Genomic DNA, 26,751 nt, shown 5'->3' on the forward strand with positions numbered 1-26,751 from the left:
TATTTTATTATTATTATTTTCACAAACAACAATAGTTTTGAACCGTTGATCATGCAAGTGCACCGACAATTTCAAATCCTTCAAGTGCTGGGAGTCATGGTGTTGAGGTTTTGTAGGTTGTACTGCATAAGGAGTTCAGAGAACAAAATCTGCTTACTGCAAGGGGAAACTTTAAACCTATTTTTCACTTTCTATGAAAACATTCTGGCCGCAGTTCTTACAGCTCCGTTGCTGGCTGGCGCTCACCAGGATCAGTGCACCGGGAGTGGGAGAGCGCTTACACACGCACCTCTGGGTTGCTCTGCAGCAATGAAAATGAAGGTCATTTATCACTTATACTTAGTATATTGCTTAGAGTTGGATTTGATTTTCTTGGCTGAGCAAGTACCTGTGTTAGTGTGTGTGTTTGTGAGCATTCCTGAGTACCTGTGGGTGCAGGCACCATGGAAGCATGTACACCACTCCTTGTAGTATATCTGGGTTTGGCATTAACCATAAAATTTCAAACCCATTGTAGTTAATGTTAGTAGTGTCTTCTCCATGTGTGACAAAAGCTTGAAGGGGTGAGAACCCTGCTCTTTTACTGAATTTAAAACCAGAAGAATAGCAATTTTAAGTATTGTTGTTGACTATTTGTGTTTTGCTTGCCAGAACCTAATGATAGCGGATGGTTGATTAAAATGACTAACCCAGTAACATGGGAGGTAGAGTCTGATTGAATCTGTCATTTTCATAGCCAGTTAATAAAGCATCCTAGTGGTTTAGTAGAAAAGGAACCACTGTGAAAGTTATTGCATGCTGCACTGGTGAGCTGGGGAAGCCACCGCTGCCAAAATTAGCAGTGTTTTGTTCTTTGCTTTCCTCACCAGTGACCTTACCCAGTGCCTCTGGAATGTCCTCAGGTGTTCTGCTAGCTGGACACTTTGTACTAATTGTGAACACTGATCCATTTTCAGCAGCATGAGTTATTGTGATGTTCCCATATTTGCCACCATGTATTGTAAGTAGTTTTAAGAGTAGCTGAGAAGACTAGAAAAGCCACGATGTGAAAAGTAGATGGCACAGGGCTGTTCATATCAGGCCCAAAAGATGTGACTTCTTCCATACTCTTGCTGTTAGCTTAGAGCTGACCAAATGCGTTTTTCTTTTCCCGCTGCTACTTCCTTTTATTGAGGATTTAATATATATATTATGCAGCGTGTGGAAAGCTCAAATACCACACACGCAAAATCCAGTTACTGTACAGCATCTCCCAAACATGGCAAGAGATGTATTGCTGGAAAGTAACTAACGGTGAGGTGGGGCCATGACTCCACTGCCAGCCTGGCTGGCTGCTGGAGGTGGTCATCCACAGAGGGGAGAGGTTGCTGCATAACGTGTACGTCAGGGAATGTGCTGTGCCCAGCACGGACTGAGCCTTCCATGGCTGCAGCAGAAACATAGCTGAGGATGTGATTTCATCACACTTGTGGCATTCTTTCCATCATATTAAATAAGCAGAAATTATCTGTAAATGTATAAGCAAAAAAATATATTTTGTTTGATAGAAAACATTGTGTGATTCCATTGACACAAACTCCTGACGCAAGAAATATTACTGTCGTTCCTTGTAAAAAGCTTCCTGAAAGGATCCCTTCCCCAGCAAGGAAATGGGAAAATCTTTTCCTAACTCTGCGAGCTACGGTGATGCAGAGAGGAATGAGGTGACTGAAAACACAGCAACTTGTTCTGGCATGTGCTGCCTTTTCTTTGAGATTGTTTAAATTATTTAAGAGTGCTATGAAGTGCTTTTTATCCTCAAGTCCATCTTTGTGAATTCTATTTTAGCAGTAATACTAGAAATATTTTAGTTGTCTAATTTACTTACAAAAACAAAAATCCCAGTTCATCATTATCACTTGCATACAAAATGAAGTACCTTGAAGATGTGAAACCGTAACCTCAGATTCATCAAAATGTGAATCACTTTATTACATAATCTGTAGTGCACCATGAAGGTGCCTGGCTGCCTTTTATAGAAAATAAATTTTAAAAAATGCTAATAGCAAATCAAAATCATTTACGCCTCCGTAATACATTTTAGTCTGTACCTATGCTGTGATGCACTTTGTGGTAATTGACAGTAAAAACTTCAGTGTATGGGCTCCCCTGCTGAATGAATTACGGTTTTTGCTGTTTGTAGTAGTTTGTTCATTCTCCTGACTGTTGTCTCCTGAGATTATGAAAGAAACCCTGCTGTTTTCTTAACACGGTGAGTTTTTTAATAGTTGGTTCCTGATACGACAGCTTAACTAAAAACTGTGACCACTGGTTGAGAATTGACTAATGTATTTGTAGCGTTTTCAGGTGAATGAGTTTGATGTTATGGTTTATAAACAGGATTCTTTGTTTTTCTGGGTTATTCTGATGGATTAAAAATCTCATTTCAGATAGGATAACATTTTCAACAAGCCAATCCTCACATGCACTTAGTAATGTGTTTTGCATTACCACAAACTGCCTCCATATGTAACTTTTGATTCTGTACCAGTTTGTTTTACCTGCTTCATTTTAATAGCTATCATGCTGAATTACAAGTAGTTTCTTTTGGGGGTTTAGATTTGGGGATTTTTATTTTTCATTTGTATGGCCTAGGTTAAACTAGACTTAAATGAGCCTAAAGCAGAACAAAGATTTTATTTTGGCTTTGAAGTTCTGTGTTTGCCCCAGAACAGGTGTTTTATTCTTTTACTTCAGCGCAAAGTATGAAAAATATTTTTCAGTTTTGCCCAAGTTGATTTCTTTTCTAAATGTTGTTTGATTGTTTGGAAAAAGGTTAGAAGTTACATTACTCAGACAAATCCAGTTATTCTTAAATGCAGACACCCAGTGGCCTGAAATATGAGGCATTCAGGGTCCATAGAAGAGCTGGTGCTGCACCTCCTGGCTCACTGCCCATGGAGAATCTTCTCTGAGCTCAGCATCTTTCTTCTTTTTCATTCATTAGGTGACAACCGATTTCAATGAAAAAAAAAAGAAAAAAAACCAAAAAAAAAAACCCCAAAACCCAAAAAAACCAACCAGCATGAGAGAGAAGCCGTGAATGATAACCTGTAACCTAGAAGACTGCTGCTTTCCTACTTTGAGTTAACATTCATATTTTGGTTAACAGTTTCTTCCTCTGACAAGTTTGTAGCCTTTGCTCCAGAGGCTGTAAGCTGCTCCTGGCGCATCCAGTGCTTCATACATCCGTGGTGCCGTTAGGACAAATACCATTCTCGCCATGGGTTATTGGGATAACCTTCTGGGACTTCACGCCCACGCTAAGGGGAAGCCCAGCTTTTTGGAGCCCTGACAGCCTGGGGAGGCATATGAAGCCAGGTGCAAGTGCTTCAGACTAAAATAACTCCATTAGCAGAACCTGGAAGAGTTTCTAAGAGAGTCACCTTGCTGACAAGTAAACTGCAAAGAAAAGGTGAAAATTGAGGCTGACTGGAAGATGGAAAAACGCTTTCCCTTGACTTGGTTTCTTTTTGCATCCAGCTTGGATGCACGGTATGTGTTACCAGGCATGTAAGCTGTTGACTGAAGCAGAGGAGAATGAGGACTCTATTAAAGAAAGTGGAGTATTTAATTGTTATTTTTATAGTTATTGCTTTTCTAAGCAAATCTTCATATCCAAATATTTCTGTGACTTTTCACTTTTATTTCTTACATAAATGGGAGAATCAGGTCAGCTCAGTTCCCACATCTAATGGCTTGTTGACAAGGAAAAAATTAATCAGAATAGCTACTGTGGAATAAATTACTCCAAAATAGCTTCCCTGTGGACGCCGTTATTCTGAAATAAGTGTGCCTTTTTTCTGATTAGTACTTATCCTGCCAGACCAATGTTTGTCAAGTTTCCCAAGTAGACAGCAGTCAGCCTGGAGAAATTAGTGCCTTCCAGAAAGTACATTGACTCCTTGAACAAGACTTGTCACTGCCATAACCATTCCACCGGCAGGGAGCAGCCCTGAGGGGCCATGTCTGACCACAAGCCCCCTGCACCCTCTGCAGTGATTTTCACCTGTATAAAGCAAAAGCAAGAGATGTTGATTTCTTTACCACCTTTTCAAGTCTAGTAGAGTTCTTTAACATTTGCAGTCTTGAAGAATCTACTAGAAATCTGCTGCTTTTCAGTTCGCTTATTAAGAAGATAGTTTCATTCCTTGGACAAAAAAGAGGAAGTGATAAGAGGAGATTATTTTTTTTTTCCTTGCAGTTCCAAGCTTGCTCTTCAGGTTCCAGCCAAAAAAAGTTCGTTTGTTTTTTCATCAGAACACAATGAAAAACCCTCTGGTTCATATCATGAATTCCTCCGTCCACTTCCCAGGTGGTTTTGGTTGGACTGGAGCCCCTTGTTGTTTCAGCTCACTGATTTCCTAGCAGATCTCCGTAGCTTTCTAGGTTTGCCTGAAGGTGAAGGGACTGCTACACTTCAAGTCCATAAACTCGGCGCTGCTCTGTGAAGTTGTTCTCCCATCACTGGCAAATGCCTGTTGTCTCTGGGACTGGGGGAACATGGAAACAACTTAAAGCATGCACTGACCTGTAGCTAAGCCAACTTTGCTGGATCCAAGGGTCTTAGATTGTTGTTGCTAGCTACCTAGAGTTGCCCTTGGCTCATTAACACAAGAACTAGCTTGCTCTTTCTGATTTCCCAGATGCAGTAGCAGAGATCTGTTAATATTTTTTGCTTAGCCAAGCAATTACCTTGCTCAAGGTCAGGCAAGGATTTTCAGATTCCAGGAAAGCCCATTTCGTTATACTTGTTTGTTCTGTAGAAGGGCTTTTGCTTTCTTTTCAAAGTGAATGTTTTATGCTGTTACTTACTGAGCATTCACACAGTGCAGTGTGCTCCATTGAGAAAAGAGCAGAGCTCACTGAGGGTTGGTCTCGCGCCCATTAAAGTCAATGACAAAACTGCAGCAGCTTCCTTGATAACACAGTTTGCCCCGAGGAAGCGCGGTTTTACAGGCACCAAAGCGCTGGTATGAACAGAGCATGAAAAGCCAAAGCATGAAGTGAAAATATCTGAGAGTATGTTGATCATTCCGATCAACACAAGGGAAATCCATACAGTGATATGATGACTCCCCGTTTATTCAGACTGACCTTGTTAAAAATACAAAGAGATGTCTTTGTTGAAGGATACAGTGCCTAATCTTGCTTTATATGCATTAGTGTGCTTGTCAATCCAGGCAAGTTAGCAACTACTAAGTCATAAAATGGATGTTTAAGAAGATAGTTTTACCATACCTTATTAAATCTGTTTCTGGCTGAGTATGTAATTTAGGCAATTTGGTCATCTAAGCTGCTAATAGAAACAATTAAATGCCAATAGCTCAATTTTAAATTTTGTTTGGGTGCACTTCAGTGCTTCACTTTTCATCATAAGCTTTGGAAATTTAAGTAAATTAATTTCACCCACAAATGTTCTTGCAAGTTTTTGCATGAAGGAATGTTGATTTTTCAAAAATAAAAATCTGTTTGTCCTGGTTTTCATACTTGAAAATGGAGGGGTGGGTTTATTTTCACTTTCCAAATGTGCTTTCCTGGTGCAAACATCCATGGAGGAGACTGTACCTGCCAGGTCACCAGAACAGAGCCTGCGTCAAGAGTGCGTTTGTATATCACCAACTACAAAAGGAGCGTTGTCACGATTCTGTCCTTTTTGGCTCATTCAAGTATTGCAACCAATAAATGAAAAGTAAACATCCTTGAAGCACTAATAAAACAAGTAATGTAACAAGTACCGGTTTTTTACTACTGTAGTGAGGATGCTTGTGAGAGTTAGATAACATTTCAGACTTCACTGTTTCAGGCCGGTGAGCAAGTGTACACCCCGCACAGGTGTGAACAGCCAGCAGTGATAATAAAGGACTATTAGAGATACCAGCTGCACAGTGTGGATCGTGCACCCATCGGACTAACGAGTAGTGTGCGATGATTTTTTTCTTCTGCCTGCTCTGCAGTGAAGGCAGTCCTGCTCTTCCCTATGCACTTAGTTTGTAGGTCCTGTTTTCTCGTTGTCGTGTGGGGATTTTATGAGGTGATAACAGTGTTAATGACTAGAGAGAAATAACCCTCCTGGACTAAGCATGTACATTAATGCTTTATTGAATTTGAATGTGTCATAATCAGCATGCCTTCCGATTGATTAAATACTGCCTGTGCTCTCCAGTAGTAAACATGGTGCTTTATTCCCAGACTCACTCCATTTCCTGAACTTTCCATTCTCTCCATTTTAGATGGCTTGACAGACTGCGTAGACCCTGACTGTTGTCAGCAAAGCAATTGCTATGCCAGCCCTCTCTGCCAGGGTTCGCCTGACCCCCTTGACCTCATCCAGCACAGCCAGCCGCCCTTCTCTCAGCATCCTCCAAGGCTCTTTTATGATCGAATCAGGTTCCTCATCGGGAAGGAAAGCACTCATGTAATCCCAGGAGATGTCTCATTTGAGAGCAGGTGAGTTTTCTTTTAGATGAAAGACTTTTCTGAATATTGAGAACTGAAGGAAATTATTTATCCGGGGGGGGGGAAAAAAAACAAAACGGTGATACCTGGATAGCTGAGAATTCTTCACTGGTGATCAAAAAATGCTTAAAAGAATAGCAAAAGTCTTAAGTCCCAACAGCTGAGGATCCTGTTTTTCAGATTCTCGTTCCTACCCACCTAGTTCATAAAAACATCACAGCAGCACACTCTGCTACTCTTATTACCAAAACACTGGCTGTTGTGGAAAGTAAGCTATCTCATACTTGTAAAATAAGTGGCGGTGGGGGAAGCTGAGAGCATTACGCTGTAGGTGTGTCCAGTGCCAGGAAGCAGAAAGACAAGTCGGGTTCATATGCGTTGTATTCACTCGCTTTTCTGCCCAGTAGAATTTGAGTGGTATTTACCGTGTAATAAATTTCACATGTCACATATAATCCAGCTGCCTAATTAACAGACATTTTGGGTTTACTACATGTTGATAGACCAGCACAGAGTTTACCATTTTGTACTGCGGTTACTCGTGAGCTGTCGTGCGAACGCGAGAGTGATCGCCGTGTGTGAGATTGGCTTGCCCTTTAACAGGAAAAGACTGTGCAGTAGGAAAGGGGCACTTACTTGCTCAGAAAACCTGGTAACACACAGTTTCGTGAACATTTGAAATATAGGGGCACATAAGTTTTTATGCTGTAGTTCACCTGGGAAGCTATAACTTACCTGCTGACAAAGAGATCCACAAATCATCCACATCACCTAACTATTACCCTGTCAACCAGGCCTATGCATTAGATAAACCATGTTCCAGTAATAAGGGCATAAGATTTTTTTTTATTTTCTCAGAACATAGCATGTAGGTTACAACCTCAACTGCACTCCATAGCTGCACACTCATTCAGTGCACTTTCTCTTCATAACTTCTTAATTTTTAATAAAGTAAATATGTAAACAGGGTCTTTATTGATCTGAAATACCTAAACATTTAATCACTATTAATTATGTAACAGGATGTTATAAATAGGTAGAACAATAGGGCATGAAAATGAACTGGGTGGAAAGCACCCAGCTGCCAGCGGTGGGGTGCCAGTGCCGCCATGCCTGGTGCGGGTTCCTCACCTGGCTCTCCATGCAGCGGAGCTTACTGCAGTTTAAACCAAAAGTCACTGGTGAAAGATTTTCTTCATCAAAATGTCTCGCAGTGAGGTGTTTTCAGAGAGGAGGTGAGCACTTAAGTCGCCTGTACTGCGTTCTGTGACACTGCAAATGTTAGCAGCCGGATTGCACGTAATCCCATCAACGTGCTTTTATAGGTATAAGGAACTGATCTTTTAAAGCTATCAATGATGGGATTTAACTTGGATTTAAAAGCCTTTTCTGAGTATTTCGTTTCTTTACACTGATATCTGCCGTGCCTTTGAAGAGCAAGGAGCAGCGAAGGCGCGTGTGTGAGCAGCAGCCCACCCTTGCTGCAGTGTGGTACTTTACACCACTGAGGAACGCAACTTGTACTTGCATTGGTGCGTCATTCTCTCTCCAGATATCGTTTCCTCCCACTGCAGAGAAATTACTAGTTAAAGTTCGGTGAGAAGATCATTGGGATTCAGACGAAGCTGGCTGTATCTTTGGAATCAGGGCAGTGCCTGGAGACTTATGCTGTGCCATGTCTCCTGGGTTTTGTCAACAGTAATCTGCAGTGTACTGGGCACCCCGAGGAGTTCATCAGTCCACACTTTGCTTGATCCTCGAGTCTTCCAGGCTGTTGAAAAATTGCTCATCCATAAGTCAAATATTATTAAAAACTGCCAGAATTTTCCTCAAGGATGAGAGATAAGCAGAGTCTCAGGAGGCAATAGCTTAGCTGTGCTGCCTCTGTTCAGAAATCTTCCTCTGACATTGTCAATCTGACTGTCATCTAGTGTCTGGTCTTCTCCCAGGAATTAACATTACTGAAAAAAATATAAAAAGACAACTGTTACTACAAAAAAAAAAAATCAGAAATCTGTGATCTTGCCTATCTGGTACAGACCAAAGAATGCTTGTGGGTTTTTAATCCCCTTTAGGCTATTGCTGAAAAGGTTGTGTCCAGGCAGATGATATTTAACTCATGGCTGCCTACAGTGACACTTATTTTATAGCATTGGTGGTTCAACAAGAAATTTTGGAAGGATTGGATGAAATAGTGCCATTCATTTATTTCAGAGCACTGGCATACATTTCTAGTGGTGCTCAGATTTTGCAAAGTCCTATCTGGCTGCTTTTTTTTTTTTTTTTTTTTCTTTTTTCTCCTTTGCAAGAAGTCTCTGAGACCATTAGGAGGATTAAAGAAGAAACATCTATCCCATGTTTTATTTTACGGTACCATAGGTCAGTGGAGCTCCAGCATGGGTGATGTTTGCATGAATCTCACTGTAGATAAAGCCAAAGTGATGCTGAATAAATTTGGGAAAGCTGTCAAAAAAACAGTGAAGTTTATCTCTGTCTTTCAGACTGAAAGTGTTTGGTCTGTGCCATATCCTGGCATTTGCAACATCATCTGAAGTTGTTCTGATAACTGCTGGGTCATCTATTCTTTTGCATTTGCTTCTTTAGACTTTCTCTTAGATCTAATTTTGAAACACTCGGCTTCTACCTGATGCAGTCAGGGTGTTGCATTGAGCCGTGGCTGAATGCTACCCTAAAATTAATGTGAAGGAGCTAAATGTTTTCCAAACTGTTTGTGCTTTTTATTATGTCAGAGCTGTGTCATTTGCACGGGGTGTTTACAGACTCATAACTTGACCTGTGACAGGCTGAAAGGCAGATTAGACACATTCTGAATAAATGGAAATGTACTGGTTTACATCAGCAATGGTTCTGACCTACCGCATGTAGCAGGGTGTAGCAGATTATAATGTTTTTTATCAACTTCTGTTCCCAGGAAGGTTTTTAGCTTGTTCCTTTGCCGAGTATTTTTAATGCGTGCTGCTGGCAAGCTATTTGACTCGCTGCAAATTGCCTACAAAAAGGGTCCAGTGTATGGTACTGAATTAATTACCCTTCAAAGGCTGCTTACAGCAACATTGTCAGCAGGAAGAAATGAATGTACCTTACTAGCCTTTAGCTTAATTTCTCTGATTGAAGATTTTAATCAGAAATGTAGTACAGTAAAATGACATCTTCTGGTAATGTGACACTTGCAAATTCACAAGTTGCTTGACAGAGTTCCACATCTGAGCCTAATGTCTCAGCCTGAGGTGCTCAGAGAATATTGGAAACTTAACATGCAAAACAAAAGAAAGAAAAAAAATAGCAGATAAGTAGCAGTACAGCAAGGCAGAACGGTGGTGGAATAATGAAACACTTTACAGATAGTGAAAGAATGCATCTAGAATTTTAAACTTCTATTTATATTTTAAATTAGAGATGTCAAACAAACTGCCTGATGGCAGAGAGCTGAGACCTGCAGAGCTGAGATCCTCAGTTACACGTGGACTGACCCATGAAGCACTGACAGAGAAAGCCTACTGCTTTTAGGCCACCTGCAAGTCCTGGGAATCTCTGTGCTTTCTCTCAAAAAGCCAACTGCTCCCTCTGGAGTTGCAGATTTAGTACAGCTCACCAGGGGACTAGAAACATTTTTAATGCATTTGAAAACACTCGGGCAGCTTCTCAGGGGCATGTTCTTTCCCAGCTCCTCCAAATTAGAAAAGACATTTTTGTGCTTCCTTTCAAGTTAAAACAACTCGGACAGCCTTAGCCCAAAATCATGCAATCTTTGCAAACAGATGACTGTTTGGACAGGTAGTATGAGTTGTTACCCCTGTGAGAAAGAAAAGCAGGCCGTCTCAGGCGTGTAGAATAAACCTTGGAGGCTGAGAATAGAAGAGGGACATGCAGCACATTGAGGAGACATAATGATCTTTAGAGGTTTCTCTGGTAAAATTAAGAAAAGCGGTGAGCAGTAGCAAGGTCCGCAGCTCATCTGGAAAAAGAGGGTGAACGTTGAAGCAAGGAAGCGTGAAGTGGCAGTTGAGTATGAAGTGACATCACCAGAGGGAACATGCTCTAAAAGCTCTGGCAAGGAAGGGGAATAACTGAGGTCTTCTGCAAGCAGCAGAGCTGCAGGGAGCTTGCGTGCCAGCGTGCCTGTGGGCATGGGGTCTGCTTTGTGAGCTGTCAGGGCGCTGGGGAAGGACGAAGAGCCTGCCGCAAACTGGGGCGTTGTTTGTTACCTCCCCAAGCCGCTGAGAATACTGCTCAATGTAACTGAAAAATGTTTTCATACCTGCAGTAAATGTTAAAATTAAAACTAATTCTGATCAAACAGTCAGAGATTTAGTAGGTGTTGGTAATTCAAGAAGAGGCCAGAGAGTAGAAGACTCTTTAACTTAGAGTAGGTAATAAAACAATAGTAAATAATGAGGACAAATGTAGCAACACAGGCTTAGAATGTTTAAAATCTAAAAGTTTGCAAAGACAGTTCAATACAGATAAATGTAGAATAATGAGGTTTACACGTCTTTATTGCATACCATAAATGTGTGTGGCTTGTAAAATATGACAAATAAAAAAGAGGCAAGAAAGTTGAAAGATAGGCCTCTTAATATTATTTATGAATAATGAGAAGGAAAGTGAATGAGTAGAGGAAAGAAAGACTATGTGTGAAATACTTATGAGTTTGATGAGTTGTTATCGCACAAATCTGTGTGCTTGATAAAATACGAGGATGGAGTGGAGTCAGGTCTGTGTGGAATGAGCAAGCAGGAGTGTGAGAATAATGTACTGAATAATGATGACTCTTAGGGGTCTCTGTCTCTTGTACCAATGTGTGTTGTAAATACATGGAGTGCACTAATAAAGGGATTAGAAAAGGAAAGCCAGGTCTGTCGATGTTAGAAATATGAGGGAAAAAAAAACAGAAAGCAGTATTTTCTGCTCTAACAAATCAAAGAGTAATTGAACCTGGCTGTTCTGTTGAGTTAGTCTTGTGAGTCTGTTGAGACACACAAGCGCTTGATTGCCTTCAGTGGAGAAGCAGGTTTTGCCCAAAAATAGGGCCACAATCAATTTAGTTAATGTAGAAAACCAAAAGGTGGTAAATCAGAAGTCTGTTCTGCATAGTGGAACTAATGAAGCCTCTCCCATTCCTCTGGGATTTATCAACATCTTTGCTGAAAATCATCATCTTTCTATGTCCTGGGAGCATGGAGTTCATGTTAGCACTGTGCTGAACGGTGAACTCGCAAAGGGGTTATTTTTTGCCAGTTGCCTTTTCTCAGGTCATAGTCAGCCGGCTGTGATGATATCATAGTGATAAATTAGTGTCCTGCTGAGTGGCTTTGGAGAGTGGAATCTTATGAAACAAGTCAGAGTTTTCAGAAATTTATGCTCTTGAATTTGTGTGTATGATTTCATTGGATTGTGATCAATTAATCTCTCATGGGATATCTTCTAAATTCCTATATAGACTCCTAAATAACTTTCATCTGAGGTGCTATTAAGTTTCTCCTTTAGATTACATATTCACAGTGCAAAGGTAGGACGTGTCTGTTGAGTTCTACCATGAACTTTCAAATAGAAAGAGAAATATTAACAATGTCTAAATTTACTGTTTATATTGAATAATTAACGCTGGTTACCTTTATAAGTAATCTATCGGGTTTGACCCTAAATGTCTTAACATTATCAAAAAGCTCCTGCACACACAGTTCACTTTGTTACATGAAACCACAGTTCCAGCAAGCATGTGCAACTGTATCGTTAGATCCCAAGGCCTGGATCCGTTCAGCCAGGGGAGGGATGCTAATGCAGCGTACCTGGCTGCACGGGGCAAATTACTGGAAAGTGTTTCAGTAGAATGCAGCTCTGTAAACCCTTAGAAAATCCCACTAGACCTAATCTGCACCACGGGGGTATTTTACAACTTAATCCTCATCCTTCATGAGACTCGTCTCCTTTACGTTTCACTCTTCAAATACGTAAAAGGCTAAAGCTAAGAAAAAGACAGTAATTTCTTCACCGTTTCTGTGGCTAGGGTGAAAGTAATGGTCTTAAAGGGCAGGAGTGGAGGTTCAAATTAGAAAAAATTGCCATGTGTAAAGCACTCATACAAAAGCATTGGAATGGGTTACTTGGTGAAGTTATAGAGTTAGACAAGCATCTGTCTGGAGTAATGTAGGTATAGTTGATCTTACCTGAGGCAAAGCAATGGACAAGATAAAGTCTTGTATTTTCTTTCAGCTCTCATTTTCTATGATTGTGTGATCCTGTTAGCCCCTGATTAGACCCACTTAGTGGTGAGTTCACTTTCCTGTCCACTGACTGATGCGTTCTGCTGTGCTGCCATATTCCAACCCCTTTACTGGGATAGGAGGATTTTTATGCTGGAAAGTCAGTGCAAGTCCAACACATCCTAGGGGGAATTTAAAAGGGCATAACATGTGATGGGGGATTGAGAAAAATGTATGTTACGCTTGATTAGGCGTGCTCTGAATTTACCTGCATAACTTTCTGAAGTTTGGTGAAGACCATACGTCTCACTGCTGCCTTATCAAATTAGTTCAGCTTTTTTCTAATAGACAGCAATGCCCTATTCTTAGCAGCAGAGAACGAGGTTTCATTCGCCCCTCTCACAAATCATCACCCCCTAGAGCCACAGCAAGCTAAATCACGCTATCAGTGAAACCTTCACATTGCTATTCAATGGCAGAACAAATGGTACCATGAAATACAGCCGGAAATGGAAATATATTCTCGATACACCAGCAATTCACAGGAGAGTCTGTGTGTTGTCTTCCTGAGATAATGGTTTTTCAAATCAATCTTTTGGACTTGTTTGACTTTTCATTCAAAATCAGCAGTCACAATATTATCATAGTTTGGGCTGTCTAGGGCAGAAGTATAGCACAGTTCCTGAAATCAATGCCCTTCTCACCCTCCTGATGTGTCTGGTGTTGTCTTCTCTTCTTTTTGTTACAGGCGGGCGTGTGTCATTCGAGGCCAGGTGGTAGCAATAGATGGAACACCGCTGGTTGGAGTGAACGTCAGTTTTCTGCACCACAATGAGTATGGATACACCATCAGTCGACAGGACGGAAGGTCAGGCTTTCATGTGTGTTCTCTCACTGGTTTAGATTTGTATAGTTAGGGCCATCTACCACCTTCTATTCGTGTACAAAATTTTCATAGATGTCGCTACCGTTCATAGTGTGGATTGAGGATGGCTCCTGGCTCTCTGCTCTGGGAGCGCATTTAGTTACAGCTCCCGGTGGTAAAGGGACTTAAGAAGAAAGAAGAAGAAAAACCCTAAACAGCAACAAGGTTACAGTGACATTGAAACACATGGAGTGAAAACGTGACAGTACAGCCACCTTCTTAACATTTGAATATTTTCACTAGTCAGGTTTTCCAGAGAATCCCCTATCTTTCCTCTTTCTGTTGTTAAGTGTGGATCTTCCGAGTAGTGTGTTGAGGTGTCAGTGAAGCTGACACCTTTAGTTGATCACCTGAGCCACACAGCAAAAGTGAGGACAGACTCTTCCCACAGCTGAAATGGTTAAATTGCTGTTCCACATCCAGTCCTGAGCAATCCTGGCTCCCCCTTTTTCCCCAGCCTTCTAGGGCTGAGTTCAGTTCTCAAAGAAAGGTGAAAATCCTATATATTATATATTGCACTCCAGAGTTGGCTATCCATTTGCAATAGGGTCATGATTTGCTCCTGAACTTGAATTAAGCTGCTAAGGGCAGTTTAAGACTTCATCTTCCTTGGCTGTGTTATGAATTACGAGGAATCAGAAGCTGTCTTCCAACAGGGAACGAGTGTAATTTGTCACTGTTTCCACAGTCCAGGGTTGTTTTTTTGGTGGGTTGTGGTTGGTTTTTTTTTGTTTGGCTTTGCCAATTTATAAAAATAAGGAGCATTCATAATTATTTTACCTTAGTTTATTGACTTTCAAATTGCACTACTGAAAGTTAGTGATTATCATTTCCTCTTTACGCTAGCCTGGATAAAGTTGTTGCATTAAAATATGCTACCTGTATTTCGCTGTGAATGTAATCGGTGTCATTTGGGAAATGTGATGAGATATGCATAATTAAGTCTGACTTCTTATCACAGTTTGTTACCGTCAAAAGCCTCCATAATAGATGCATTCAATAACACAGAGAGTGAAGTATCTGTTTACATATTACCTTGTGTCGCCTGACTAGGGATGTCAGAAACTCAGGAAATTGAGACCGTATATCGTGCCTCCTATGTTCCACTGTTTTGCAGCCCAGATATGCCAAAGGTTCTTCACAATGGCTCCCCGAGGATCACCTGCTTCATGTACAAGAGCTGGTTCAGTTCTCAGTGCGACTAATAGGCATCTTTCCCAGAAAGTTCATATCCTGCACAGACGGGTCTTCTGCTCAGTGCACTCAACCTTTTCCCCCTGCTACTTTTAGAAAAAGGGAAAAGGACATGTTAACAGCGAAAAGGCCTGGAAGGCTTTAAGGCTTCTCATTCTGCATGCTGTACCTGCATGGATTATGAGTAGCATCCCCTTTCTGGGCTAGGAATTTCTTTTCATGTAAACCAAAGTAACTGGGTCCACGCTTTTGTTAGATGACTCGTTAGTATTGATTCTAGTTGATAAATAGAGGGGAGGTGGGCCAAGTCACGGTGCAGTGCTGTACCTTGCTATTGATGCATGCAGGGAGAAAGCACAGAGATGTAAAGCTTCTTCGTGAATACCAAGGTGACACCGGGAAGCTAATACTTGAATGATTTCACATAGTAAATTAAAGGCTGTAATGAGCAACATTTAAGTTTTTGTTTGTGATGTATTGAAAGTTGTGGTAATATGATGATAAACCAAAAAGAAACAAAGCAATTTGCTTTCTCTTTTCCAGTTTTGACCTTGTGGCTGTTGGAGGCATCTCTGTCACTCTAGTTTTTGAAAGATCTCCTTTCATATCTGAAAAAAGGACACTTTGGTTGCCTTGGAATAGATTTGTCATTGTAGACAAAGTTGTAATGCAAAGAACAGAGCCAAACACACCATCTTGTGACGTCAGTAGTTTTATCAGCCCAAACCCGATCGTACTCCCTTCACCCTTGACAGCATTTGGAGGGTCCTGTCCTGAAAGAGGAACTGTAATTCCAGAGCTACAGGTAATGAAAAGCCTTTCAAATTAATAATTTGTTCAGTGGTAGAAGAAGTTCTAGACAATTTTAGAAGATGATACCAGATAGCAAGCGATTAACTGCTGTGATGTTATTCACTTGTCAATGACACCAATGTATCTCTCTTTAGTAATGTTTTACAAATTTTTTTCCTTTCTTTTCCTCTCTCTCTTTCCTCTCTCTTTCCTCTCTCTCTTTCCTCTCTCTCTTTCCTCTCTCTCTTTCCTCTCTCTCTTCTCTCTCTCTTTCCCCTCTCTCTTTCCCCTCTCTCTTTCCCCTCTCTCTTTCCCCTCTCTCTTTCCCCTCTCTCTTTCCCCTCTCTCTTTCCCCTCTCTCTTTCCCCTCTCTCTTTCCCCTCTCTCTTTCCCCTCTCTCTTTCCCCTCTCTCTTTCCCCTCTCTCTTTCCCCTCTCTCTTTCCCCTCTCTCTTTCCCCTCTCTCTTTCCCCTCTCTCTTTCCCCTCTCTCTTTCCTCTCTCTCTTTCCTCTCTCTCTTTCCTCTCTCTCTTTCCTCTCTCTCTTTCCTCTCTCTCTTTCCTCTCTCTCTTTCCTCTCTCTCTTTCCTCTCTCTCTTTCCTCTCTCTCTTTCCTCTCTCTCTTTCCTCTCTCTCTTTCCTCTCTCTCTTTCCTCTCTCTCTTTCCTCTCTCTCTTTCCTCTCTCTTTCCCCTCTCTCTTTCCCCTCTCTCTTTCCCCTCTCTCTTTCCCCTCTCTCTTTCCCCTCTCTCTTTCCCCTCTCTCTTTCCCCTCTCTTTCCCCTCTCTTTCCCCTCTCTCTTTCCCCTCTCTCTTTCCCCTCTCTCTTTCCCCTCTCTCTTTCCCCTCTCTCTTTCCCCTCTCTCTTTCCCCTCTCTCTTTCCCCTCTCTCTTTCCCCTCTCTCTTTCCCCTCTCTCTTTCCCCTCTCTCTTTCCCCTCTCTCTTTCCCCTCTCTCTTTCCCCTCTCTCTTTCCCCTCTCTCTTTCCCCTCTCTCTTTCCCCTCTCTCTTTCCCCTCTCTCTTTCCCCTCTCTCTTTCCCCTCTCTCTTTCCCCTCTCTCTTTCCCCTCTCTCTTGCCCCTCTCTCTTGCCCCTCTCTCTTGCCCCTCTCTCTTGCCCCTCTCTCTTGCCCCTCTCTCTTGCCCCTCTCTCTTGCCCCTCTCTCTTGCCCCTCTCTCTTGCCCCTCTCTCTTGCCCCTCTCTCTTGCCCCTCTCTCTTGCCCCTCTCTCTTGCCCCTCTCTCTTGCCCCTCTCTCTTGCCCCTCTCTCTTGCCCCTCTCTCTTGCCCCTCTCTCTTGCCCCTCTCTCTTTCCTCTCTTGCCCCTCTCTCTTGCCCCTCTCTCTTGCCCCTCTCTCTTGCCCCTCTCTCTTGCCCCTCTCTCTTGCCCCTCTCTCTTGCCTCTCTCTCTTGCCTCTCTCTCTTGCCCCTCTCTCTTGCCCCTCTCTCTTGCCCCTCTCTCTTGCCCCCCCTCTCTTGCCCCCCCTCTCTTGCCCCCCTCTCTTGCCCCCCCCTCTTGCCCCCCCCTCTTGCCCCCCCCTCTTGCCCCCCCCTCTTGCCCCCCCCTCTTGCCCCCCCCTCTTGCCCCCCCCTCTTGCCCCCCCCTCTTTGCCCCCCCCCTCTTTGCCCCCCCCCTCTTTGCCCCCCCTCTCTTTGCCCCCCCTCTCTTTGCCCCCCTCTCTTTGCCCCCCTCTCTTTGCCCCCCTCTCTTTGCCCCCCCTCTCTTTGCCCCCCCTCTCTTTGCCCCCCCTCTCTTTGCCCCCCCTCTCTTTGCCCCCCCTCTCTTTGCCCCCCTCTCTTTGCCCCCCCCTCTTTGCCCCCCCCTCTTTGCCCCCCTCTCTTTGCCCCCCTCTCTTTGCCCCCCTCTCTTTGCCCCCCCTCTCTTTGCCCCCCTCTCTTTGCCCCCCTCTCTTTCCCCCCCTCTCTTTTCCCCCCCTCTCTTTTCCCCCCCTCTCTTTTCCCCCCCTCTCTTTTCCCCCCCTCTCTTTCCCCCCCTCTCTTTTCCCCCCCTCTCTTTTCCCCCCCTCTCTTTTCCCCCCCTCTCTTTTCCCCCCCTCTCTTTTCCCCTCTTTTCTTTCTTTCTTTTTTTTCTTTTTGTTAATATCTGAAAGTGCTTTATTTCTTACCTCCAAGTAGAAGAAAGTGAGGAGTCCTAGCATGATTTATTATTGAAATCCTGATTTATTTATAGCGATGCACAGAACCATTCCTAGGTTACAGATACACAGTACAACTTCCCCATACATCAGTGCGAGACATGACCCAGGATGCTTTGAAGACTTCTAGGGATGTTCTGTTCACATCTAGTTCTTTACAGTGGCATCTTCACTATATGCTGCCTTCTTGGGTTTTATTACTTTCTTTCTCAGGTAGAGCCATTTTTACGTGGTCTTTAGGATTGTTTTTATTTAAATGTCTTTTTTCTTGACACTCCTTAAGTTTAGAAGTAATTTCTAATCAACCTTGTATTTAACTGTTCTTTTATTTGGGACTTAAAGGAGGTTGTATGAGTCAAACACCCAACAAAATACAGCTACACAGGTTTCAGATCAGGTTAGCCTGATTTTTAGTGTGTTGTTTGAGCAATAAAGCCCCTTTTGCCTTCTCTTTAAATGTCACTGAGCCAGTCTGGAAGATATTTTGGAGGCTACCTATAGACATGAATATCTCTGAACTTTTCTCTTTTTCTTGTAAAAGTGCTACTGATGAAGAGCCTTTATTCTCCATGTAAAAGGCCTGTGACTGAACTCAATTATATCTAAACATCTCCATAACTATTAAAAACATTATCACGTTTCAGCTAGTTGATGGCCATAGTGTTGCTTCACAGAATGTATGAAGTGAAACTAATGAACGTGAATTAAGAATAACTGATACACACTGGTAAGAAAAAACTGGGTCACATTACTCCACTTGAGGTGTCCCTGGGTCATCTTTAAATGGTGAGGTACCCAAAGATGCAGTCTGCTCAGAGAGAAACTGCCCCCAGTCCTATATTTTTTTGTCATTGCAGGGTTCTTAGTGTGTTAAGTTTCATTGTACAGTACTGGGAAATGTACAAGAATTAGCCCAGAATAATAGGAGAAGGAGATATATTATCATGTATTAATGCATGAATATTTCTTCCTGCTTTTCTATTAAAAAATGAGAAAACATGTCAAATATATGACAGAGGGGGCAGCTGGGATGCCAGCAGGAAAGAAGGGGAACACTGCAAATCAGGAACAATAAAGGGAGCAGGATTTCCCTGGCAGCGCTACATTTCGTATGTCGAAGTGACAAGTGCTGGCAGGCCTCCAGCTGTACTGCAGCAATCCTGTGACAGTGATAGTGGTGCAATGTGTAAATACAATTGTTTTGAAAGTGAAGTAATCTATTGTTAAACAAGAAGAATTTTAAAACTGGGAAATGTAAACAAAACAGTTTGTATTTTTCCAAGCTAGACGAATTGATCGTTGTGGCAGGTTGGCTTGTCATTGCAGAAATACACTAAAATTCTTAACCTTATTAAACACAGACCGGTTTTTAGTGGCTTTTGAGTGACTGTGGCGGCATCCTCCAAGAAGCTGCTCTCTTCTCGTGCCCGCTCTTCCTCACAGTCTGTCCCAGAAGAGCTCCTTTCTCTGAGGAGATCACAAGAGCTGAATCCCTTTTTGTAGCTCCAAGGCCCGTATCATTCAAAAGGTCAAGGCCAAGCTTCTTTTTTCCCCTCACAAGCTCACAGTCTTTGCAGTTCTGCTAGTTGCTGAGGGCTTACCTTCGTTGCAGCCAGGAACTGATGCTCCCCCACAGTGGGCATATCCGAGCCAGCACTAATGGAAGTGATTCAGACAGCAGTGCTGACAACAGTGCCCTGGGATCTGAACTCTGGTGCACACCCTGGGGACTTACCTGGTAGCTAGATGATCTGACGACCAGTTTCATCTTCACTGCCATGCGTCCCCAGTTAGCTTGTTCGGTATCTTATGCTGCACCGTCGTATGCCGTGCCCCTTCTTGCTGGAGCTCACCCTTACTGCTGGCACTTCTGCACAGGAGATGGTTTAGTAGGAATTCTTTCTCAGCTCTCCCCAAGTTAGAGTTACTACCTCCAAAGCAGGATAGTATCTTCAAATCGCAATGTAATATGTTTAAGTGTGTGTGTATTTTAAAAACATCTTTTCATTGTATTCTGGTTAAGAACGCTTGTTAAGTAAACCAAATAAAGGAGCCAGGGTAAAGGTTAGAGCTCATATGTATGAATATGTCCATGGAGAGTGTTTTCTCGTTGGTAGATAAGAGTAAAGCATTAGAGGAAGAGGCTCTTTATCCAAATAGACAGACTACCATCCAGTAAGTTGACCAGTTTCCAGTCTTAGACGTTTTGTAATATGCCTGGCTACTGCATTGATAAAATAAACTCAGAAGACATTGGTGTTTTAAGTGCTGCTGTGTTTCCATCGTGATTGTAAAATGTAAAATAAGCACCTGCTTTTATAATTGTGCATTTTTCTTGCCTATAGTTATAATGATATGTGTTTTTTCCAAGGTGGTCCAAGAGGAAATCCCAATTCCTTCAAGTTTTGTGAAGCTGAGTTATCTCAGCAGTCGAACACCAGGGTATAAAACTTTGCTGCGCATTATTTTGACGCACACGACCATCCCGTCTGGAATGACAAAAGTCCATCTGATAGTTGCTGTTGAAGGACGTCTGCTTCAGAAATGGTTTCCTGCTGCAGCCAACTTGGTGTACACATTTGCCTGGAATAAGACAGATATATATGGACAGAAGGTTTCTGGTCTGGCTGAGGCAATGGGTACGTACCTTGATGTAAGCAGAAGCGCTCACACACATCAAGCCAGGAAAATACGGCTTATAAATTTTGTTGCTTCGCTTACATTCTTTTAAATCAAATGCCTCTTTAGCTAAAGTGACTCGTATGATTTCCTAAGAACATTTATTTTCTTGTTCTTCCAATGTCATCTTTCTAATTTAATCAATTTGAAAATCTCCTTTTCCCTCGGAGAATGGTTGTGTACTAACGGCATTACATTCAGCTGTCTTTGTTTTTGAATGTTACTTGGAATATGGCCTTTGGTGTGGCATTGTTTCTGTCGTTTTTTGGCTGTGACATTTAAAATGTCATTTCCGCTTAGGGTTTACAAAATTCTAACTTTTAGGCATCCTTTCTTAATACATTTTGTGTCCCCAACAGTTAAAACTAATTGATTTGTTGTTTAAAGATGTTTGGATGAAAATCATCACGTTTCATAGGCTTTCCTTACTGAGCAGCACAAGCAACTGTTCTGAGAATTGCTACAGGAGTGTTGTCTGTGCAAATACATTTTATTTAGCCAGCCATTTTTTGTCATTAATTTCATTATTCAGGTTTTAAAAGCCTTGCTATGTTTTTTTTAATTGAATTTGGGGGTCTGTTGCTTAATGGACTAACCTTATAGACAATCTCCATTAAGATTATTTACCTTACCAGCAAAGCTTAGTCTTGGGAATAAGCCCTGTTGGCTTCTTTAGCGGTTTTGTTTTGCTTTTTAAGTCAGAGGAATTATAGCAAGCAGCACTGGCAGGATCAGGCTATAAAACAAGAATCACAAGGGCTACATGGAGCCATCTACCCTCACGAGGAATATGCCTCGTTCTATATATGAAATGCTGTTCCGAGGGGCAGCCAGAAGCTCTCCAAGATTTGCTGTGTTGTCCGTACAGGCAGCGTGCCTGCCGATGAGCCCAGGCAAAGCCGAAATGTGCCGTTCCAGTCTGTGCGAGCCCTGCAACTCCCAGAGCATCTAGCATGTGGCGGCGTTACTGTGTGCTCCCAGCCAGGTAGTCTGGGAGGCAGCCGCGTGGAGAGGCGGTGGGATAAAGGAGGATTGTAGCACTTTCATTTCTACTTAGAGAACGATGCAGACATAGCCACTGGTGTCCACAAAGGGTTATGAGACCAAAATACGGAGTATGATTCACATCACACGATAGGAATGTATCAGAAAACAAGTTGCTTATCCTTGGGCTGTAGACCCACGGTCTCCTTCAACAGATACAACCGTAGGCTGCTGCCAGGAGGGACATTCCCACGTTCTCTCCTTACCCCTGGGCCACCGCTCACATTCATTTGATCATGAAATGAGCCAGATCAGGAACGAATTCAGCTGAAAACTGAAGCAACCAGAAAATAAGTGATAAATTTTCAGCTTCATTAGTTTCCTGATCTGCTATGAATACTGGTGCAGAAGCTCAGGTCTTCTCATTCCAGCTGTAGCTCACACATTACATTGGCCTAAAGGGGTCAAAACTCCACCCTTAGATGATGCAGCGATTCTGGAGACCTTGCACTGTCTTATCTGCATCTGATCCATCACATCTGGCTCACATCTGCAGAAGGGTTGGTCAGATGCTGGCACTGCCACCAGAGAGGGCTCTGAACGCCGCAGGTACGCGGTGCAGGGCAGGACTGCCAGTTTCGGCTCATCTGTCTGATGAAACCTCCTCGTTAGAGGGCAAATCTCGCCCTAGCCCATTGCAGATCAAGATTCCTACCAGTGTTTTGCAGTGAGGGGAGGTATCGAATGGCTTGTTGGCTTCACTTACACATACTTGTGCAAATTTAGAAATGGAAAAAAATGCCAGTGTGCCCTTTGGCACTGCTGTGGGTGGTCAGGCAGGACCAGCCGGGTCCTGGGGGGCTTCCCTCGGCACGGCCACACATGGCCCATGTTTGAAGCCTGTCACTGCACGTTGCCACTAACCTGTCTGAGAGGGAACAGCTGAGCCTGCCCGCTCCCACTGCGGCGTTTAAGAGTCTTCTGATGGTCACGAAGTCCAGTACATATCTGGACTTTAAAACTATTTAAATCTAATACATAACATCTTGTGGAATCATACTGTACATACAGATTCCCAAATTAGAAGTAGACGAGCATAATATGTTTAAATATGAATAAAGCGTACACAATAGTGCTGGCTAACAACTTTTACATTAGTTAATTGGTGCTTTTTTTTTTTATCCTGAAAGTTTAAGTTACTTATGCTTCTTTCAAAATAGAAGCAAAGATCTTTATATTTTAAGTGCATTGTTAGCATGCTTTGTTAGAGTCCAATAAAGCTTTATATAATTTGACACACTGTAGTACTCGGGGACCTTTATCTGCATCCATTATATGAATTTTTGTCAAAATAATTTCCTCTGCCAGTCTCTTATCAATATTTAATAATGCATTCCGTTCAGTTTTCATTTTAATTAAATTAAATTGCAGCAGGTTGAAGTCCTGGAACTCAGGACTACAACCATCTGCTTTTGGTTTTATAAATCCTATAAACATCTTTATTTTTCTTCAGGGTTATTGACAGCAATGATCACATAACCAGTTACAGAAAAGAAGACTTTCTGAGCATATTTCCACACAAAAGTGGTTCTGTTTAAATTTCAGAAGTGTTTACTGGTGTTTGTCTAGTCCCCAGGTCCCTAACAAGGCCATTTTCTCTTCTCAGAGTAACAACTTGAGGTGATGAAGTGACATTTTTTGTTCTGAATAAAAAAAAACATCATGTGGGTATCGACACACAAAACCTTGGTGGTAAAGTCTATGATGTGCCCTTGTAATTTAACACAGGAAAAGGAAGGATTTCAGTAGAAACCTCAATAAATGCTCCTGTGTAACTCTGTATGTGCTCAGTCTTACAAGCCCTTGCACCCCCAGAGCAGCATGGAGTGTTGTGCAAGGACTGACACTTCTGGGTGTGAACATAAGCCAGCTCTGAAGCAATCTTAGCTCTTCTCTAGTTATTACTCTGCTTGTTACTTTGGTTGAGTTCATTATATCTGTTGTTCAAAGAGGTATGATGTTGGTAATTACAAATATTTCAGGAGAGGTTGAAGTAGAGGTTACTGTCCTGTTTAATCGTGTCCTTTATATTTTACTTGTATTTTGGCAACGGCCCTTAAACTGTGGTGTGCTGGCACTACTGGCAAATTACTGTTCATTCTTCGAAATAGTTGTATGAAAAGAACAGATTTTTGCTATGGATGATTTCAGTATATCTTTTGAAATCCATTTTGAGTCTGTGAAGAGCCATACTTGCCAGCTGTTGGTGTCCAAAACCATAGTCACTACAGTTCTCCTTCATGCAGTGGAATCTCAGTCACCTCAAAATAGGGCTATAAATTAATTTGCCCAGCAAGTGATGCTCCCACAATAAGGGTAAGCTGACTGAAATTGTCTTTTCACTTACAAAATTACAATGTTTTGCAAAACCTGCTTATTTTTCAAGTGGCACCGCTGTCACTTGGCTGACTTTACGGTTGTTATGCTTTGCCTTGATTACTTTGCATGCAAAACGATAGATAGGAAATTTTCATGGATGGTATGTCAGTACCTCCAATTAGATGGTTCAGGAGACCCTGCTTTGAGATCACACCAATATTCCTTTTTGGAGCATAGACTTCTTTCATAAATGTGTGTACGTATACGTAGAAACGTGGTTGTAGGCACACACGAAGTGTGCCTTTCACCGATGAGAAGGGACTAAAAGGCAGCTGTGCACAGTAACTGTGAGAGAAGGGAGCGGTGACCTTCTAAGAAAGGGGATGATAACCTCTAGAGGGTGTTTGGCAGCACACAAACAGCTATAGGCAGGCAATAGTACAGTGTTAGCTACGGTCCTGGTAAATATGCCACCGTGGATCTGTTGGCACAGGTTGTCGGATGGTTTAAATGGTTCTACCTCCCTTGACCCAGATAGCAGCATGGTAACTCACAGCAGCGGGTGAACTGTCCTGTGGGTCTGTAATGGTTCCGTAAGCAAGGCTGGGTGACGTTGTGTTATAGGACTTTACTCTTTTCAAGTATACACATCTGACCTGGGACTGGGTGCGTTAAGTGCACGAATGGAGTAAAGATGCTACCGCGTAGGTGGCAAGTGTGAGGTTGCTTCTTAGGAAAAGTCTGCCCGTTATCTTCTCTCTGCATTAACACCTAGAAAATAGCACGTCTGGTTACTGAACCTTGATGGCTCATCCCAGCACAGGAGGGGGCTCTTCGGGAGGCAGCTCCATGCCCACAGCTGGGCACCCAGCCCAGGGAGTTACTCACAAACATCACTGATGTTAGTCGTGACAGCTCCTGTAACAGAAAAATTGGACAGGCTGGCTGCTGGCCCCTCAGACTGAAAACTCTAATGTTTGAAACGCACAATATTTACGGTACTTAAGGAGATGTGATTTTTACAAGTCAGAGTTTAGCTGCAAAAACAGGTTCTTGCTGCTAAAATGATGAAGCAGCTCTAAGTGAAGTTGCTGTAAAGAACAGCTTTCAGTTTGCTATCAAACATTTATCTTACAAAAGCAAATGCTCCCTGCTATAGCTGGTCAAAATATTTTGATTGCATCTAGTAACGGAACTTCAATGGTATTAAAGCTATTTATGGTTCAGGTAAAATGTACCTAAAGCTGCTACACAGAAAAAGTGAGTTGAAAACATTGAAAGTGTCAGAAAACTGTGTTTTTTTAAAATATTTTTATTTTGTATCTTAAAGTATTTTTAAAGATATTTTTATTTTGGAAAGGCTGAACTACCTCAATAATTCCTATATCAAATTTTGGAATTTGGTATCAAATTAACGTTCTTCCTTTATGTATGAGTTGCACTGAAATCTAAAAAGGTTAACTAGAGGAGATTAATAACTTTTTTTTATTTAAAAGAAAAAAAAAGGTTGGTATATTAGATACACCAAAATTAAATTTTGAAGATGTTTTTTTTGTTTGTTTTCCTCAAGTATGGAAGAGGAGATTTTTTGATCAGTTTGAGCAGCCCCTCAAAACCACCACCTTAGGGAAATTCAAGATTTTCAACATGTATTTTGGCCAGCCTGTTAACATAAATGTTTAATTCTAGAAATTTTCATCTTGGCAATCCATTTCTGCATAACTACAGTTTTTACAGTTAGCAAGCAAATTAAAATCAGTTTCTTTTAATATAGCTTTTTTTCTGTTTAAGCTTTCTTCAGGTAATTAGCAGAAATGCAATAACCCATCAAGCCAGGAGTCATTGGAGGAGATTTATACTCTTAGGAATCCCTAACTGATACAACAGTAAATTTTGTGCTTTGAAACTGTAGTAGCTATAGCTGTAATAATATACTAATCACTTAAAACCCCTTGTAAAAAAAATACCATTCAGCAACAGCAATCAGGCAGAGGAAAATTAGTGGCATCATTACTTGACAGATGAGTATCAAAACCTGGAATGAAAAATTGCCTAGTAGTTCACAGAGGGAAAGGTAGACTGATAGATCTTTAATTATTTGTTTGCAGTATCGGTGGGATATGAATATGAAACATGTCCTGATTTTATTCTCTGGGAGAAGAGAACAGTAATCCTTCAAGGCTTTGAAATGGATGCTTCAAATCTGGGAGGCTGGTCCATAAACAAACACCATGTATTAAATCCACAAAGTGGTAAGTCCGTCCATTATTTAACTGGCCATGCAGAAGAAGAATACAAATTTTAAAGGAATTAATTGTGCAGATTTTAAGCATTAAAACCTACGCTTCCTAATGTGTAATCCTCTTTGAATGTGCACCCTCATTTATTGAGAACTGAACTGTAAATGCCTTCTGAAAGGATATTTTTAATGTTCTGGCTCCCAGGTACGAAACATTAATGTCACTAACTCTTGCAATCACCAGCACATTGTGGTCATTTGGATGGGAAAAGGGCACGCTAATTCAGGTTGAGTCTCACGGTTGGTATAGAAGTACCATGTTTTAGGTCAGTTTCTAGTGTGTTATATTATCAGTGAAGTGTCTACACCCCGAATTCATCCTATGAGTAACATCAGTTAGTAGCATCACAGCACAGGGAGACAAGCCAAGCATGAAAACAGACCAGCCGAGTGAGAGGTAATGCTTCCAAAATGCCAGTCTGCTACGCAGGAGCTTTTGTGGCTGCCCACTCTGTGGGGAAGCACAGTAAGTTACTCTTCAGGACAAGCAATCTAGCACCTTTCAAAGCATTAAGGAAAAAGACTGTAAATGCTTTTGGTGCCACAACATTTACCCTGCATAGGGATTCTTCAGGCAGGGAGACTGGAATCTGTTTCCTTATTGCTTTTATTTAATTCCTGTCTTGT

The 26,751-nt window shown here is 42.0% G+C and overlaps 1 protein-coding gene across 2 annotated transcripts in view; it reads left to right on the forward strand.

Moving 5' to 3' along the window:
• TENM1 (teneurin transmembrane protein 1) overlaps positions 1 to 26,751 on the forward strand; it is a 349,702-nt gene that overhangs the window by 250,543 nt on the left and 72,408 nt on the right. For both annotated transcript variants that reach the window (XM_055818110.1, XM_055818111.1), the window contains 5 exons: positions 6,273 to 6,489; positions 13,471 to 13,590; positions 15,385 to 15,646; positions 20,155 to 20,422; positions 25,934 to 26,077. In XM_055818110.1, the coding sequence (XP_055674085.1) occupies positions 6,273 to 6,489; positions 13,471 to 13,590; positions 15,385 to 15,646; positions 20,155 to 20,422; positions 25,934 to 26,077 (1,011 nt within the window). The remainder of the gene's footprint in view (positions 1 to 6,272; positions 6,490 to 13,470; positions 13,591 to 15,384; positions 15,647 to 20,154; positions 20,423 to 25,933; positions 26,078 to 26,751) is intronic.

Source organism: Falco peregrinus, chromosome 13 (assembly GCF_023634155.1).
Source record: "Falco peregrinus isolate bFalPer1 chromosome 13, bFalPer1.pri, whole genome shotgun sequence".
Lineage (NCBI taxonomy): Eukaryota > Metazoa > Chordata > Aves > Falconiformes > Falconidae > Falco > Falco peregrinus.